The following is an 18,531-nucleotide window of genomic DNA, read 5'->3' as shown; positions in this document are numbered from 1 at the left end:
TGGGAGGCCAAGGCGGGTGGATCACCTGAGGTCAGGAGTATGAGACCAGCCTGGCCAACATATAGTGAAACCCCATCTCTGCTAGAAAATACAAAAATTAGCTGGGCTTGGTGGGGCGTGCCTGTAGTCCCAGCTACTTGGGAAACTGAGGTAGGAGAGTCACTTGAACCCGAGAAGTAAAGGTTGCAGTGAGCCAAGATCAAGCCACTGCACTCCAGCCTGAGTGACAGAGCGAGACTCTGTCTCTCAAAAACAAACAAAAAAACCACAAACGGACTAATCATGGTTAGTTTATCATGGAAGGTACGGAAATTTTTTGCTAGCTGTTAAATTTTGTAATGTGCTTACAATTAATAAGTAACTGAAAAAGGAGGCTACCTTAAATTGGTCGTCTTTTGAAAGGAAGTATGGGATGATTAAAAAGAAAATCAGTCATGTTAGCAAGATTGTAAGATGACCTCAATTTCTTTCTTCCTTATTGTGTTCTAGAAGACATTGTGTGCTTTATCTAGAAAGGAGACAGCCTGGCTGGGTGCATCTTTAAGGCTTGTAAATTCCTCTGGGACTCACCTCGGCATGAAACCCATCTGACGTTACAAGCTGGGTCACTGTCATTTCGTTGGCAGTCAGAGTACCCGTCTTATCAGAACAGAGAACACTGCAGCAACCTGGCACAACAAACATCAGTTTCTAGAAAAGTCGCCACCCTCAGGCTTGTGAAACCCCCAGGCTGGATTGCCCCGACAGCCAAGCCCCCATTCAATTCTACAAGTGAGAACTCCACCGGCCGGAGTCCCTCACCTAACGTCTCCACGATGGGTAACTTTTTCACGATGACCCGCTTCTTGGCCATCCGCAGCACTCCCAGGACCAGCGTTACCATGACGACGATGGGCAGACCCTCGGGAATGGCCGCCACAGCCAGGCTGGAGCGAAAGGGCAGATGAGTCCCCTCCTTAAGGCGTGTGTGACTCTCAGCTGGGGCTGGCAATGCTTTGGCTGGTGAAGCTTGTCTTAGGTGTCCCCAGCGTCCTGGTTCTATTCTCCATTCCCAATCCTAAGGTGCACCTGCCTCCTTCTTCAGCACCCGTTGTCCTAAGTTCTCCCCTGCAGACCCTGCTCTTGGGAAGCGACCTAGCCTGTCAGTCATCTGCACCTTAGTGTGAATTAGTCTGTCAGCTGTTTTGCCTCTTTAAAAGTATCTTGTATTTACATTATTCTCATTTATTAGAAAAGGCTTTGGGTCCCATGAAAGGAACTCCCAGAATCAGACAATAAGTGGGAGTAAGAGTTTTCGGTTCCAAGGGCCCTCATGGGTCCCTTGAATTTCACTTTTCATGAGTGTAGTGGTGTAGACACTTCCTGTAAGGGAGCCAGACAAGGAAGCCCAGGTCAGGGGAGGTGAAGAGCCACAGCGACGCCCTTGCCTACTGTGTGGATCCGTTTCAGGGTATCCGCTCACTTCTTTCTTATCCCTCCAGCTCTCCCCGTACGGTGTGACCCCACTCCCCCATAACCAGGTTGACTGGATTTGAGGGGAGCGTGTGGCCCAAGCTGAGCCAGTGAGATGCTGTCTTGGCAATGAGACTGGGGCTACAGCACACGGATGCCCCTTCCCTGGGTGTGTCAACAGGTGAGAGGATGTGTGGAGGGGGCTCCTTCTGCCCCTTTTGGCTGAGACTCCAGAACATCAGGGCCGAATGGCCGCACATCCCACACTCCTGACGTGGTGGAAAGGTGTGATGCCTGGTGCCTGGTGTCCAGTTTGACATGGCCAGGGGTGGGCTGCAGATAGGGCAAGAGTGTTTGCAAGTGGGCCACTGTTGAAGCTGGGTAGTGGCTACATAGGTGTTCACTTTATCATCCTCTCTGCTTTGGTACATGCTTGAAGTTTTCCTTTAAAAAATGTAAAAATAAACATGAAGAAACCATGACAACCCATACGTCCATCAGTGAACAAATGGATGAGTCAAATGTGGTCTATCTATGCAGCAGAATACCCTTCAGCCATAGAAAGGAATGAGGCACCGGCACACGCCACCACATGGATGAGCCCGGAAAATGTGCTGCTGAGTAGAAGCCAGACACAGAAGGCCACTCAGTGCGTGAGTCCACTCATAAGGGATGTTCAGAATAGGGAAACCTACACAGAAAGAAAGATGAGCGACTGCTTAGGGCTGGGATGTGGGCCCAGGCGGGAATGTAGAGTGATAGCTAAAGGGCACAGCGTTTCTTTTTGAGGCAATAAGCAAATGTTCTAGGCCGGGAGTGATGGCTCACACCTGTAATCCCAGCACTTTGGGAGGCCCAGGCAGGCAGATCACCTGAGGTCAGGAGTTTGAGACCAACCTGGCCAACATGGTGAAACCCCGTCTCTACCAAAGATATAAAAATTAGCCAGGTGTGGTGGCTCACACCTGAAATCCCAGCTACTCAGGAGGCTGAGACCGGCCAGTCACTTGAACCTGGGAGGCGGAGGTTGCAGTGAGTCGAGACTGTGCCATTGCACTCCAGCCTGGCAACAGAGTGAGACTCCATCTCAAAAGAAAAAAGAAAATCTTCTAAGGCCAGGCACAGTAACTCAAACCTATAATACCAGCACCTCGGGAGGATCACACTGGCAGATCATTTGAGCTCAAGAGTTCGAGACCAGCCTGGGCAACATTTTTTTATTTCTACCAAAAAAAAAAAAAATATATATGTATATATAAATTAGCTGGGTGTGGCAGTGTGTACCTATAATCCCAGCTACACAGGACGCTGAGGTGGGAGGATCGCTTGAGCCTGGGAGGTCAAGGCTGAGGCTACAGTGGGCCGTGATCACGTCACTGTGCTATGGCCTACATAACAGAGTAAGACCCTGTCTCAAATAAAATATAAAAAAAAAATGTTCTAAAATGGACTGTGGTGATGGCTGTATATATCTGTGAATACACTAAAAACCATTAAATTATATGCTTTAAATGGATGAATTATATGATATGTGAATTATGTCTCAATAAAGCTGTTTAAGAAAGAAAAAGGCTGGGTGTGGTGGCTCACGCCTGTAATCCCAGCACTTTGGGAGGCCAAGGCGGCCAGATCACCTGAGGTCAGGAGTTCGAGACCAGCCTGACCAATATGGAAAAATCCCGTCTCTACTAAAAATACAAAATTAGCCGGGTGTGGTGGCACATGCCTGTAATCTCAGCTACTCAGGAGGCTGAGGCAGGAGAATCACTTGAACCCGGGAGGCGGAGGTGGTGGTGAGCTGAGATCGTACCACTGCACTCCAGCCTGGGTGACGAGAGTGAAATTCCGTCAAGAAAGAAAGAAAAGAAAAGAAAAGAAAGAAAGAAGGAAAGAAGGAAAGAAAGAAGGAAAGAAGAAGGAAAGAAGGAAAGAAGGAAGGAAAGAAGGAAGGAAAGAAGGAAGGAAGGAAGGAAAGAAGGAAGGAAGGAAGGAAAGAAGGAAGGAAAGAAGGAAGGAAGGAAGGAAAGAAAGGAAAGAAAAAGAAAGAAAGAAAGAAAGAAAGAAAAGAAAGAAAGAAAGAAAGAAAGGGAAAAAAAAGAAAGAAAAAAGGAAAGAAGGAAGGAAAGAAGGAAGGAAAGAAGGAAGGAAGGAAAGAAGGAAGGAAGGAAGGAAAGAAGGAAGGAAGGAAAGAAGGAAGGAAGGAAGGAAAGAAGGAAGGAAGGAAAGAAGGAAGGAAGGAAGGAAAGAAGGAAGGAAGGAAGGAAGGAAGGAAGGAAGGAAGGAAGGAAGGAAGGAAGGAAGGAAGGGACGGCAGGCTTTGGCTGGCCATGGGGAGGGGAGGAGAGATTTTGAGCAGATGACGGAAGCTGACCAGATCCTCCCCATCAAGCTTCCACCCGAGGCCAGGCTGAGGGGTGGGGAGGATATGACTTAAATGGAGCTCCAAGTGCTGTCATTGCATGGAACCAGTCTGTACAATTTCTAGAAAGAGACTATTTAGAGGACTAGAAGTGATGTGGAATTTCTGTTATCTGAGATACCAGAAACGTCCTGGGAGAAGGGAGCCACTGTCTCTCGCCACACCTGCAGCCCACCCACAGCCACGGCCAGGAACCCTGCAGAAGCCCCTGAAGACACCCCCGGTCCAGGCCCCGGGTCCAGGCTGCCCAGGAAATACGTGAAATCGGCCAGCGTGAACGAGACCACGGGGCAATCCCAGAGCCCAGGCCCTCCTCTAAAAGAAGAGCCACCACCAAATCACCAGGGACGACAGCAATGCACAGTGCTGCCGGGCCTCCCATGCTCCCCAAGAGAAGCTGGAAACCCAGGATCTTTTTCATGCAAACTCCCAATTTTTAGATATTGGCAACAAATTCCAATGAAAAAAATACAGTTGAAACAAAACATATTTTCTGGCTATATCTCACACAAGGGTGGCTGGGTTTGTTTGAGATGGAGTCTCACTCTGTCGCCCAGGCTGGAGTGCGGTGGTGCAATCTCAGCTCACTGCAACATCCACCCCCCAGCTTCAAGCAATTCTCCTGCCTTAGCCTCCCATATATCTGGAATTACAGGCATGTGCCACCACACCTGGCTAATTTTTGAATTTTTAATAGAGAAGGGGTTTCACCATGTTGGCCAGGCTGGTCTTGAACTCGTGACCTCAAGTGATCCACTTGCCTCGGCCTCCCAAAGAGGTGGGATTACACGCATGAGCCACTGTGCTTCGCCTGTTTTTTGTTCTTTTGAGACGGGTTCTTGTTCTGTTGCCCAGGCTGGAGTGCAGTGTTGCCATCAAGACTCACTGCAGCCTTGACCGCCTGGACTCAAGCAATCCTCCAGCCTCCGCCTCCCTGGTAGCTGGGACACAGGCATGCACCACTGTTTTTTACTTCCTAATTTAAAAAATTATTTGTACAGACAAGGTTTCACTGTGCTACCCAGGCTGGTCTTGAACTTCTGGACTCAAGTGATCCTCCCACCTCAGCATTCCCAAGTGCTGGGATTATATGCATGAGGCACCAAGCCTGGCCAGGTGGCTGCTTTTATCCTCTGCATTAGAAAATCCAGCAGAGCAAGGAGGTATACAGTAAATCGTTGCTGCATGAAGAAGTGGGTATAACAATGCTTAGGCCTGCGCTGGCAGGGAACACATTGTTAGCCAACAGGGAACACTCCACCTGGGTTGGCTGATAGGCAGAACACTTGGTGAGAATCCATTCAACCAGGATCACACAGGGAGACCATATTTCATCAGAGCGAAGACACAGTTGATTGTGAAGGGCACCATTATTTTGTGTAGCGCTCAGAAAAGAATAAACACGGCCAATTTATCAGTAACACCATGCTTTCTAATTACATCGCTTATTAGAAGTGGTCTGATTTCAGAGGAGTTGGAATGTGAAAAAGAATGTACATCTCAGAATCAAAGAAAGATGGTACATTAAATGTTGGCAACAAATTCCACTTACAAAACAGGCAGTTTGAATAGAATGGTTGTGAATGGTGACCTTTCACCCAGGGACAACGGAACAGGCAGGGGCAAGTTAAATAAACCAAGATTATAGAATTTGATCAAGGGGCTGTGCCCGGTTTCTACAGTGACAGCCAGAAGGCTTCGCTGGTTTTATGGCACAGGCTGTGAAGACCAGCTAAGCAAACATTTGTGGAGGGTTATGACGGGGACTTTCATCCCATATGGCAGGGGAAGGGCATCTGTGTATTACCTGGATGAATTAATCATAATAAAGAATTAATCCACAAGCTAATAAAGATTAGAACGGGTTGGGTGTGGTGGCTCACACCTGCATTGCCAGCACTTTGAACCGCAGAAGCAGGTGGATCACTTGAGCCTGGCCAACATGGTGAAACCCCGTCTCTACCAAAATACAAAAATTAGCCAGGTGTGGTAGCAGGCACCTGTAGTCTCAACTACTCAGGGAGGCTGAGGCAGGAGAATCGCTTGAACCCAGGAGGCAGAGCTTGCAGCGAGCCAAGATCACATCATAGCACTCCAGCCTGGGTAACAGAGCGAGACTTCACCTCAAAAAAACAAAAACAAAACAAAAATTGATTAGAATGGACCAGGAAAAGCAAGTGCCTTGGATCATCTTAAATGTCACTTAACATACAGGGAATTCATTTTTTTTTTTGTTTTTTTTTTTTTGAGACGGAGTCTCGCTCTGTCGTCAGGCTGGAGTGCAGCGGTGCAGTCTCAGCTCCCTGCAACCTCCACCTCCAGGGTTCAAGTGATCCTCCTGCCTCAGCCTCCCGAGTAGCTGGGACTACAGGTGCCCGCCACTACACCTGGCTAAGTTTTGTATGTTTAGTAGAGACGGGGTTTCACAATGTTGGCCAGGATGATCTTGATCTCTTGACCTCATGATCCATGATCCACCTGCCTCAGCCTCTCAAAGTGCTGGGATTACAGGCATGAGCCACTGCGCCTGGCCCAGGAATTCATTTTTAAAAAGTTCTTAAAGTTTTAAAAAAATGATTCTCTCATTTTACTTATTTTGGAAAATCTCCGCTGGCTAAGCTGCCGTTTCCATCTTCTGATTCAGTGGTTTTGGGTGGCTTTAATCTGGCACTAAAACTGAAAAACCTTACCCTTTCAAAATCACAAATGAGAGGGGAACGGTTCTCCCACATGCAAGTCCACTCGAGTGGATCAAGCAGGAAGCCTGTGTTGCAAGGGAGGTTAGGACAAGAAACCAGAAGTGACCAATAGTACAGCGTGGGGAGAGAATCGGGCGATTTGGGGCTTGGGCGCAGAAAAGCCTTTCTTGCTTTTTCTCCTGGAAATATTTAATAGTCTTTCTTGGCTCATGAAACTTTTCATGGCTTGTAAGACAGGGATGGGATGCACCATTATTTGCAGGAGGGTTTTTTGTTGTTGTTGTTTTTTGAGATGGAGTCTCTGTTGTCCAGGCTGGAGTGAGGTGGCATGATCTCAGCATACTGCAATCTCCGCCTCCCGGGTTCAAGCGATTCTCCTGCCTCAGCCTCCTGAGTAGCTGGGACTACAGGCGTGTGCCACCATGCCCAGCTAATTTTTGTATTTTTAGTAGAGATGGGGGTTTCACCGTTTTGGCCACGCTGGTCTCGAACTCCTGACCTCGTGATCTACAGGAGGTTTTTTTTTAATTTTTTTTTTTTTTTTTTTTTAGATAGGGTCTGTCTCTGTTGCCTAGGCTGGAGTGCAGTGATGAGATCATGGCTCACTGCAACCTTGACTTCCCAGGCTCAAGTGATCCTCCCACCTCAGCTTCCCGAGTAGTTGGGACTACAAGCTTACACCACCACACCTGGCTAATTAAAAAACATTTGTTTTTGCACAGACAGGGTCTCACTATGTTGTATAGGCTGGTCTCAAACTCCTGGGCTCAAGGTATCCTCTCGCCTTAGCCTCCCAAAGTGCTAGGATTACAGGTGTGAGCCACTGTGCCCAGCCTATTTAGGGGAGTTTTTAAGCATTCTGTCTTCTGAGAGTCCTGTGTTCTCTGGCAGCTTCCTTGAGGCTCAAATGTCTCCCTCCCTGCCACCACTCCTGCCTCCAAAGGCTCAGTCACCTGAGAATGCTGTTCAGGTGTCTTGGCCTCTTCCCTGGTCCTGTTCTTGCTGGAACCCGCTCTGGGGGCACAGTGTCAAATCACAGCCTCACATTCAGAGGGTGCTCCCTGGACCAGCTATGTCAGCACCCTTGAGACCTTTGTCAGAAATGTGAATCTCAGCCAGGTGCAGTGGCTCATGCCTGTAATCCCAGCACTTTGGAAGGCAGAGGCAGGCGGATCGCCTGAGGTCAGGAGTTCCAGACGAGCCTGGCCAACATGGTGAAACCTCGTCTCTACTAAAAATACAAAAATTAGCTGGGCGTGGTGGCGGGCATCTGTAATCCCATCTACTTGGGAGGCTGAGGCAGGAGACTCGCTTGAACCCAGGAGGTGGAGGTTGCAGTGAGCCCAGATCACACCACTGCACTCCAGCCTGGACAGAGCGAGACTCCATCTCAAAAATAAGCAAGCAAACACTGCATGTTCTCACTCCTAAGTGGGCGTTGAACAATGAGAACACTTGGACACAGGGCGGCGGACATCACACACCAGGGCCTGTTGGACGGGTGGGGGGAAAGGGGAGGGAGAGCATTAGGCCAAATGCCTAATGCATGTGGGGCTTAAAACCTACATGACGGGTTGACAGGTGCAGCAAACCACCATGGCACACGTATACCTATGTAACAAACCTGCACGTTCTGCACACGTGTCCTAGAACTTATTAAAAAAAAAAAAAAAGCAAACAAAAAAAAGATGAGTCTGAACACATTGGGTGCAGCGTAGACTGCTCAGGTGATGGGTGCATGAAAATCTCAGAAATCACCACTAAAGAACGTATTCATGTAACAAAACGCCACCTGTTCCCCAAAAACCTATTGAAATAATAAGAAGAAAGAAATGTGAGTCTCAGGCCCCACCCAGCCCTGAGTTGGGGGAGTGGCCATCCCGGTTTACCAGGCTTTCTCAGATACTAGACCTCGGCTCTCCAGTGCCTGCCTCTGCAGGTACCGTTCCAATGCCTCAAACTCCACCGGCCCCAGTACAGCTCAGCGTCCTGCTCCAGTGCCCCCTCCTCCCAGCCCCCGCTTCTGTAATAAGCTGGGGCTCCCACCTCCCATGTCCTTCAGCCTCTAAATCAAGGGTGGCCAACACTTTTCAGCTCTCTGCTTCTAAAGTGTCACAGAGATGGCCTGGCATGGCGTACTGGGAAACGCTCTGATGATGAGGTTAGGAATAGGAGAAGGAGCTGTGAGTTTCCCCATGATCTAGGCGACTCCATGCTCTCGTTCTGGTCACAGAGCTCAGCTGTGGTACCCTGCAGTGGCCCTCAGACATGTTCCCACCCCCAAACCTTTGCCTGTGCTGTTCCCCCTGCCTGGTACACCCTTCCTGCTCATCTCCTGACTCAACTCTCCACCCAAAACCCTCCCCGGCCACCTCTTCCAGTCCATCCCTTTCTACCTCCCTTTTTTTCTTCTTGAGATGGAATTTTGCTCTGTCGCCCAGGCTGGAGTGCAACGGCGCAGGCTCACTGCAAACTCTGCCTCCCGGGCTCAAGCGATTCCTCTGCCTCAGCCTCCCGAGTAGCTGAGATTATAAGCGCCTGCCACCACAGCCATTTAATTTTTGTATTTTTAGTAGAGACAGTGTTTCACCATGTTGGCCAGACTGGTCTAGAACTCCCGACCTCAGGTGATCGTCTGCCTTGGCCTCCCAAAGTGCTGGGATTACAGGTATGAGCCATCACGCCTGGCCGATTGACCTATTTTTGAATATTTTATATAAATAAAATCATACAATATGTGCAACTGGCTTCTTTCACCTAGCAAAACGGGTTCAACATTAATCCATGTTGCAGTATCAATCAGTACTTGATTCCTTTCTGTGGCTGAAAAATATTCCACTGTACCTAAGTTGTTTATTCTTTCATGAGCTGACGGACATCTAAGTTTGTTTACATCATGGGTGTGATGTATTAATTACATATATATACATAAGAACAGACACTACAATAATTTTCCACACATCACCTAAAAGCATCTTGCAGACAGCAGCTGCATGTACGTTACCGTCCGGGAACAACTGGGCCTGATGTGAGCCTAGACATGGGTTGGTTCCTCCCTGTCCTGGAATAGCTCCTAGCCTTCCTTCCAATGGGACATACCCAGTTAGTGACAATCCCCAGCCCCCTGCCTCCCTTGCCCTTGGTAAATAGCCACGGAAGAACTACCGACGAAATCACACTGCTGCACGATGCTGGGCTGCCCGTGCCTCTCCCTGTCTCGGTCAACAGGACCCAGAGGCTTGGGATGACTACATAGAAGAAGGGCGGGTCCCCTCGGGTTAGCATCATCAAGTGATAATGACTCCCAGCCCTGCCATCCCGTGTGGCCTTGGGCTCCACGTCCATTGCCTCTCTGATCGCCTCCTCTGTAAAACAAGGGCTTGGATCGAGTTCTAAACTAGTAATAATGTGGGCGCTTGCATGGACTAACTCCTTTAATCCAGACAGTCGCCCTAGGAGAGGGTACATGAGCATTTCCGTTTTTGAGAGGGGGAAACCGAGGCACAGAGAGCTGAGAAACTTGCCAGAGGTCACAAAACCAGCAAGTGGCAAGCGCAGAATTTAAACAGAGGCAGGCTGGCTCTGGGGTCCTTGCTCTTAGCCAGAAAGAAGACCCAAACCCACAGGCAAGGAGTGACAAGAAAGCTGATACAGTTTGAATGTGTGTCCCCACCCAAACTTCATGTTGAAACAGAAGCTGCAATGTTGGAGGTGGGAGGAGATGGGATGATGGGGTGGGTCCCTCATGAATGGTTTAGTGCCGTCTCCTTCGAGCTGTTCTTGCTAGAGTGAGCTCCTGAGAGATCTGATTGTTTCAAAGCATGTGGCAACCCCCCCCCCCCCCTGCTCTCCTGCCCCCACTCTTGCCATGTGACATGGCTGCTCCCCCTTCCACCTTGATTGGAAACTTCCTGGAGCCTCCTCAGAAGCTGAGCAGACACCACGCTTCCTGTACAGCCTGTATAACCGTGGGCCAATTAAACTTCTCTTGCTGATAAATTACCAAGCCTCAGGTATTTTCTTTTTAGCAATGCAAGAACAGCCTAATACAAAAGGGCCCCCCCGATTATATGCCGGCACTCATTTTGCAGGCATTCACCAGGCACTCTGTACCTGTCGGAGAACGTGCTATTGGGAGGCTGGAGTTTGGGTGATGGGGTTGCACCTTCCCCAACCCTTCCTGTTCTGCAGCCTCCCCACCTTCCCTTGCTGCAGGGAAGGGCTCAGAGCCCATGACCACCCTGGCAAGGCAAGGGGCGGCCACAGCACCCTTACCTGACCCCAATCGTGAACATATTCAGGAGCTGTTTCCCTTGCAACCAGCCAATGAGCATGATGAGACCTGGGGAAGAGACAGAAACATCCTTATCTCCATATGCGCCGCACACGCTGATGCCTGGAGGGATTCAAACCCACTTCCTTGAAGAGTTTACAGGAATGCATGCACAGAGGAACGACTGATAACCTCAAATACTTTCAAGCCCTCTCTTCTTTTTTCTAAGGGAGATACGTTTATACCTACAAAAACCTGGTTTTACTTTCTCAGGAAAGGTCCAAGCCAAGTTTAAGTTAAAGACTCAATTAGTTTATTTTGGACTGTTTGCAAACATCTTATTCCCAAAGTTTCCCATCTGCTGTGTATATCCAGAACATGCCCTCATGCGGTGTTTGCTGTGGCAAATGCAGCTGCTCCTGCGACGGGCAGATGGGCCACGGGTTTTTATTTTAAATTATTTTATTCTGTGGTACTCGTGATTAAATATACTTCATTTCTGTTTTCCTTCATTAATAATTTACCCAATATTTAGTGCACACCAGGTACTGCACTAGGTGTGCGAGACATGGAGGTGGTCACAGATAGACCCTCAAGGCACAAATGGCAGGAGCTGCCCTGGGGCCTGTGGAAGTTCACGAGATGCTCTGGCAATGGGGAAAAGTGCTCGGGTTGCCTGGTGCAGTCTGAGTCTCGTCATCTATAAAGTGGGGCTCATTGTCGTGCCCCCCTCAAAGAGTAGTTGGTTTAAGGTATGACAGTCTGTGCTCAGAACAGCTCCTGGGCCACAGCAAACACCAATCTAATCGTTAACTCTTGTTGCCATCATTGTCGGAAGGAGTGAGTAGGGACTGGGAAGGTGGGTGGGGTTGCCCGGTGACACCCATGGAGAGCTTTCTAAAGAATGCCAGCTTTGCTTTGCAGGGGCCAGGGGGCCAGGGATGTTTTCTGCTGGGTGGTAGTGGGGGGTGTGTGTATATGCGTGTTGAGCGGGGCAGCTACCACAGTATCTGTTAGTTTTGTTTTAGGCATCCTACAATTAGCTACTAAACTCACTCATCAGTTAAAATCTTAGCTAGAGCCCAAATGAACTCAAATGAAATAGATTAGCAAGGGAACTCTATTGGAAACGGGGGTGAGGCAGTGAGCCTGGAGCCACCCCCACTAGGAACTTACCCCACTCCCACCCTCGTGGCCTTCCCATAGCAGAAGGCTGGAGATTCCTCACAGGAGCTCACAGGATTCAACTAGGTACATCTCTTCCAAAATCCATGTTCAGTGTCTATACATTAGTAGCTTGAAAACGGCCACACTGAGAGTACTTACACCATGGGAACTGGCAAATGCTACTTTCCTCCAGAAGACTTAACTGTATGGTGTGATTTTCCTGCACCTGCCCCTTGGGCCTTCTAGGGGGTCCATGGGACTGAGTTTCAAAACTCTCCCTCTGCTATAGCAGTTCTTACAATGTTGGGGGGGGGGGAAAAAAAAGGCCGGGTGCGGTGGCTCATGCCTGTAATCCTAGCACTTTGGGAGGCCAAGGCGGGCAGATCACTTGAGGCCAGGAGTTCGAGGCCAGCCTGGCCAACATGGCAAAACCCTGTCTCTACCAAAAATACAAAAATTAGCTGGGCATGATGGTGCATGCCTGTCATCCCAGCAACTCAGGAGGTTGAGGCAGGAGAATAGCTTAACCCAGGTGGTAGAGCTTGCAGTGAGCCGAGATCACGCCACTGCACTCTAACCTGGGCAACAGAGTGAGACTCCACCTCAAAAAAAAAAAAAAAAAAATCTGAGTGGTATCATGGGCCTTGCTGTGGACATGTCAGTTTAAGTTCTAATTTAACTTAAGAAATACGGGATTACATAAGCTGTTTCTCTCAAGACTGTTCTCTGGCTCTGCAGTTTGGCCACACTCACCAGCACCTCCCTCATCATTGGATGTGCTATAGGCAGTGGCTTGTTGGTTTATTCCTGGATTAAATTTTTCACTCAACAAATATTTACTGAGAATCTATTAGAGGCCAGGCACTGGTTGATCCTAAAGGCTGGAATAAAGCAAGGCCAGAACTGGCAAGAGCAGAAAGAAGCCAGTGAAGGGACTGGGCAATACCATGGGGATAAGGCTTAAGATCTAGATTCAGGACTGCAGCATCATGTCAATGCTGTTTGGCATGTTACCAAAGGTCAGGAAGTCCCAGCCCAGGCACAGGCTGCTTAGAAGCATAAAAAAATGGTTGGGTGCACAGCTAAACTACATTTCCCAGTCTCCTTTGCAGTTACATAGGCCATGTGACTCATTCTGGCCAATAAAAGACAGGCAAATTGATGACTCCACTTCCTGGTCTATGCCTTAAAAATGTCCCCCACAAGCCTCCATGTTTTCTCTTTCACCATCTGCTGGCTGAACAGAAATATGGCATCCAAGGACCCAGAGGAAGACAGAGCAACAATATAGTAGGGGCCTGGGTCCAAGTCAGTGTTTTTAGACGAGCTATCCAGGAGAGCCACTGGATCAGGAATACACCCATAGACTGTGGCGTGAGCAAGGAACAAGCGTTTACTGTTAAGCCAAGAAAATGTAGCGGTTACTTATTATAGCAGCCAGCCTGGTCCAACTATACAGAAAGCTCTTGTTGCTTTTTGAGAGCCCCTGATCCCAATCCCCAAGCCTTATGCAGCTGAGCAGCAAGATATTTGAGAAATGGCCATGGTGGCCACCCTATGATGGCTCCTCTCCATCTGCAGAACCCAGTACAGAAACTGCTCCACTTACCGATTATGCCAAAGGAGAAGAGTGTCAGTTGCTTTCCTAGCCTGTCCATGCTTTTCTGCAAAGGAGTTTTAGGTGTCTGAAAGGGTGAGCACAATGGGTTAGTTGGACAAGATCCCAGCTTCTGCCTGCCTTTGTTCAAAATGTCTTCACCTTGCCATCCTGCAGCTTGAGTGCTGATCACACAGGGGTACACACATGTCAACATTCACTGACTTCCGCACTGAAGAGTTGTGCGTGTTATTGTCTGAAAATTGTATCTTTATGAAAATGCTAACAAATGTCTTAAATGTTTAAAAGGAGGCCAGGTGTGGTGGATTAGTCCTATAATCCTGGCACTTTGGGAGGCTGAGGCAGACAGAATGCTTGAGCTCAGGAGTTTGAGACCAGCCTGGGCAACAAGGCAAAACCCTGTCTCTATAAAAACAAAAAACCAACAAAATTAAATGTTTAAAAAGTATACTCATATTAACTACACGCTTCTCATTCCTCAGGAGTAGGCAGGGCTGACATTATTAGCCTATAATAATCTCAAACTCCAGCTTACAAAAATCCCGAAGCCCCCTCCTGCCCCTTACCTCTTCAGCCTGCATCATCTTAAACACTTCTCCAAACTGAGAGCTTTCCCCTGTTCCAATCACGACCCCCTGTGTCCAGGAGAGAGAGAAATATGAGATCTAAGGGCTGGGAGCCTGTGGGTTATGGGAGCCCAAAGCCTTGGAACCCCAGGGCTTACCTGGCCCCTCCCATACTGCACCAGGGTCCCCATGAAGACGATGTTGCTGAGGGTGGTGAGGTCCCCGCTGCCTGTCAAGGGGCTATCTGTTTTACTGCATGGCTCGGCTTCCCCAGTGAAACTGGATTCATCCACCAAGAGGTCCGTGACCTAGGAGAGCAAGGGGAAAAGGCTGTGGAATCTCCTGTAACCCAAATAATTGGTGTTAAAAGCACAAAATGGTCCAGCACCTTCATGGACATGAAACCAAGAACACAGTGAACCTACAGAATGAGTGTCACAATGACGGCCTCGGCGGCCTCCAGGATCAGAAAAGCTTTGCATGAGCAACCTCTCTTAAAAACATGAAAGTCTCATCTCTTCACTTAACATTGTTCAAAATTTTGATTAAAAAAAAAATGAAAGCAATGGCTATTTTAGGATATACCTTTTAAAACACCTGTGTGTGTCTCCTCACACGCAGTCCACTCTTCACCTTGGAGATGCCTGTACAACCTGTGTGGTTCCCACACAATCCCACACAATAATCAAGCCAAGTTATTCGGTGAGAATCTAAGGCAACAGTAACACCAGAAACACAGACAGGGATGCAGAGACACCCACACACCCTGGCAAGGGGAAGCGAGGTAGTGATATTTGTAGAACACTGACTACGCACCAGGCCCTGCGTGCAGCTCCCCACAAGGCTTAACCCTCAGACCTCACCACCCCCAATGGAAGACGCTATTATCTTCCCCACTTTGCATGTGGGGAAACTGAAGCATGGAAGAATTAATTTTTTCAAGTTTCCACAGCCAGTTAGTGGCAGAATAGAGACTTGAACCAAAGCTCTGGTTCCAGAAACTATAATCTTAACCATCTTGCAAAACCGCAACTAGACCTCAGACTTACCACATATCACTCCCAAGGAGAGGCTCCCAGGACCAGAACTGTCCCAGACACCTCTGAGTTCATAGAGGGGGGCTGGGTGGGCCTGTCCCTCGGGACCTGGTCATGTAAGCATGTTACACCAAGCTAGAGAGAAGCCTTCTTCCACAAACCACCAGAGAACCATAGCTAGATCAGTGATTCTCAAACAGGGACCTGTGACTTCTCTGTAATTTAAAACTGTTTATATTTAGTAATCATCTTTTAAAAATATGTGCACTGCCATAGGATCTCAGTCCCCAAGAATGACAGGGGCTGCCACTTGCCCAGGTAATGCCCGTCTCCCCGCTCCTTTCCTAATGGACCCCACAGCATCAGGGAGGCAAGGCCTCCTGCCGCACAGCCACATTCCTGCCTCCCTGTGGCTCCTGTGGCTCCAGCTCTGGGCAATGAAGCATATAAAGTCACTGAGTGATGCTGGGGAAAATCTTTGAAGGAGGCTCAGAGAATATTCTGGAAAATACCTGGCTGAGGCTCCTCAAAACTGTCAAGGACAGCCGGGCACGGTGGCTCACGCCTGTAATCTCAGCACTTTGGGAGGCCGAGGCAGGCAGATCACTTGAAGTCAGGAGTTCGAGACCAGCCTGGCCAATACAGTGAAACCCCGTCTCTACTACAAATACAAAAATTAGCTGGGAATGGTGGCGGGCGCCTGTAATCCCAGCTACTCGGGAGGCTGAGGCAAGAGAATCTCTTGAACCTGGGAGGCAGAGGCTGTAGTGAGCCGAGATCGCCCACAGAACTCTAGCCTGGGTGACATAGAGAGACTCTGCTCAAAACAAAAACAAAACCGAAACTCTCAAGATCAAGGTCAAAAACAAGGAAAGTCAGAAACTGTCACAGCCAACAAGAACCTCGGAGACATGACCACTAAATGGCACGTGGGATCCTGGAGCAGAAAAAGGACATTAGGGAAATCTATGGCAATCTGAAAGTGGACAGACTCAAGGTAACGAGAAGGCCTCAATATGGGTTCCTTAGTTGTGACCGATGCACCTAAGTAAGCCGAGGCATTAAAACCAGGAGAGGATCCTGGGTGAGGGGTAGATGGGAATCCTGAGCTGAATTTTTCTGCAAATCTAAAACATTTCTAAACAATGAAGTCTCAAAGGTGACCCCCACTCGGGGAAGGCAGCTAGGAAGAGAAGGAGGAAGGAGGCGGCGGCGTTTGGAAGAGAGGAGGGACACGGGATGGGGGGTGAGTGTGGGTTTGGACAGATGGGGATCTGCCCATCCATATCCTCCGCTGGGCCAGGGACTCCTTTGGGCACTGGGAATATCGCAGTGAATGGGATACGATCCCTGCCTCAGGAACACGATACTCCATGGAGGAGGGGGAAGGACTGACGATAAACAAGCATTGAATGACCACCAGGGTGCACAGAGCAGGGAGGCAGGCCCCTCAGAAGAGGCTGCGGGTAGGGGCTAGGGAAGGTGGTGGAGGGGAAGGTCTGGGAGGAGGGACAGGGAGCAGAGACCTCAGGGATGAGATAGGCTAAGTCACGTGTGGTGGGGGGAGGGTTTTAGGTGCCCACAGGGCGGTTGAAACCAACTTATCTCAGTGTGAGACAAGTAGCTTGGGTCTCCTTTGCCTAAAACGACTGATGTTTTGCCAAAAGCTGCTGTCTCCAGGAAACCCTCCCTGACTACACCAGGCAAGTCTCTCCCATTTGGGAAATCCAGGATTCCCAGTACTTCCACTCATGGGTACCTTAGCAGTCCGGAACAGTACTTGTCACTAGCAGATTTAGGTTAGTCTGTCACTCTGGGCTATAAACTCATGAGCACAGGGACCAGCTCTGCTTCCTGCAGTGTCCTCGGCACCCAGCCCAGGGCTTGGTACAGAGTAGGTGCTCAGGAAACACTTGTTGAATGAATGAGTGATGTGGATGGGGAGTGGGGCGGGGGGCCCCAAGGCAGGAAGGGAGGAGGGAGGGGACCTGGAGAAGGACCGGAGTGTGGCCCGCTGAATAATGCCCCCCACCAGCCTTCTCATGATGTCTGCTTCCTAATCCTCAACTTGGGAACGTGTTCTCTGATGCGGTGACAGAGACTTTGCAGACATGACTAACTGAAGGACCTTGACATGGGGAGAATGTGGTCTGGGTGACTGGGGTGGGCCCAGTGAGATCACAAGGGTCCTTATAAGCGGGAGGGAGGAAGAAGGGTTGGAGATGTGTTTGACATCAGGGAGATGTAACAGAAGCAGTGGTGCAGGGACATGGGGCCATGAACCAAGGAATGCAGGCGGCTTCTAGAAGCTGGGAAAGGCCAGGAAACGTCTTCTCCCCTGGAGCCTCTGGAGGAGCATGGCCCTGATAGCACTCTTTTTTTTTTTTTTTTTTTTTTTTTTTAAGATGGAGTCTCACTCTGTCACCCAGACTGCAGTGCAGTGGTGTTATCTCGGCTCACTACAACCCCCACCTCCCAGGTTCAAGTGATTCTCCTGCCTCAGTCTCCTAAGTAGCTGGGACTACAGGGGCTCACCATCACGCCTGGCTAATTTTTGTATTTTTAGTAGAGATGGGATTTCACCATGTTAGCCAGGCTGGTCTTGAACTCCCGACCTCAGGTGATCTGCCCACCTCAGCCTCCCAAAGTGCTGGGATTACAGGAGCGAGCCACCGCTCCCGGACCCTGATAGCACTCTTGATTTCCACCCAGTGAAAACGATTCCAATTTTGACCTCCAGAGGTCAGACCATACCTTCGCCTTGTTTTCGGCCCCTAAGTAAGTGGTCATCTGCCACAGCAGCCACAGGCCACTGATACATCAAGGAAAGCCAGGGGCAGAGGCAGTGCCAGGAAGAGTCTGAAGGCTGCCCATAGGGAGAGAGAGAACGTCCTGGGGGTAAGGACATGGGCTGTGGAGCCAGAGGCCCGGGGTCACGTCCCCCTCCACCGCCCACCGCCGTGTGACTGCGCAGGGCTGCGCAACCTCTCCGGGCTGCTGGGTCCATGTCGTAAAATAACACAGAGGAAACATTACAGTGCTGGTCTCTTAAGAGTGTTGGGAGATGAAATGAAGCAATTTTCATACGGTGGTTAGCATAGACCTGACATACTGAAAAATATTTGTTGTCTTCCTATGACAAAAATAAAGGCTGGTGGAAGATCGGGTGGCACCTCCAGACCAAGAAGGAGCAAAGCTGGTTGTGTGTGGGTTCGGCAGGTGGGCAGGAGGGGCTTCTGGTGACCTCCCAGGCTCCCAGGGCACAATCTCAGGAAAGGGGCAAGGAGGGGTGAGGGGCAA

The 18,531-nt window shown here is 49.4% G+C and overlaps 1 protein-coding gene across 3 annotated transcripts in view; it reads right to left on the bottom strand.

Moving 5' to 3' along the window:
- Nucleotides 1-18,531, bottom strand: part of ATP2C2 (ATPase secretory pathway Ca2+ transporting 2) — an 83,293-nt gene that overhangs the window by 22,240 nt on the left and 42,522 nt on the right. For all 3 annotated transcript variants that reach the window (XM_025370291.1, XM_025370292.1, XM_025370293.1), the window contains 6 exons: nt 14,353-14,502; nt 14,195-14,263; nt 13,620-13,695; nt 10,846-10,912; nt 802-926; nt 571-668 (listed from right to left, as the gene is read on the bottom strand). In XM_025370291.1, coding sequence (XP_025226076.1) covers nt 571-668; nt 802-926; nt 10,846-10,912; nt 13,620-13,695; nt 14,195-14,263; nt 14,353-14,502 — 585 coding nt within the window. The remainder of the gene's footprint in view (nt 1-570; nt 669-801; nt 927-10,845; nt 10,913-13,619; nt 13,696-14,194; nt 14,264-14,352; nt 14,503-18,531) is intronic.

Source organism: Theropithecus gelada, chromosome 20, assembly GCF_003255815.1.
Source record: "Theropithecus gelada isolate Dixy chromosome 20, Tgel_1.0, whole genome shotgun sequence".
Lineage (NCBI taxonomy): Eukaryota > Metazoa > Chordata > Mammalia > Primates > Cercopithecidae > Theropithecus > Theropithecus gelada.
This window is presented reverse-complemented; position numbering and strand designations above follow the sequence as displayed.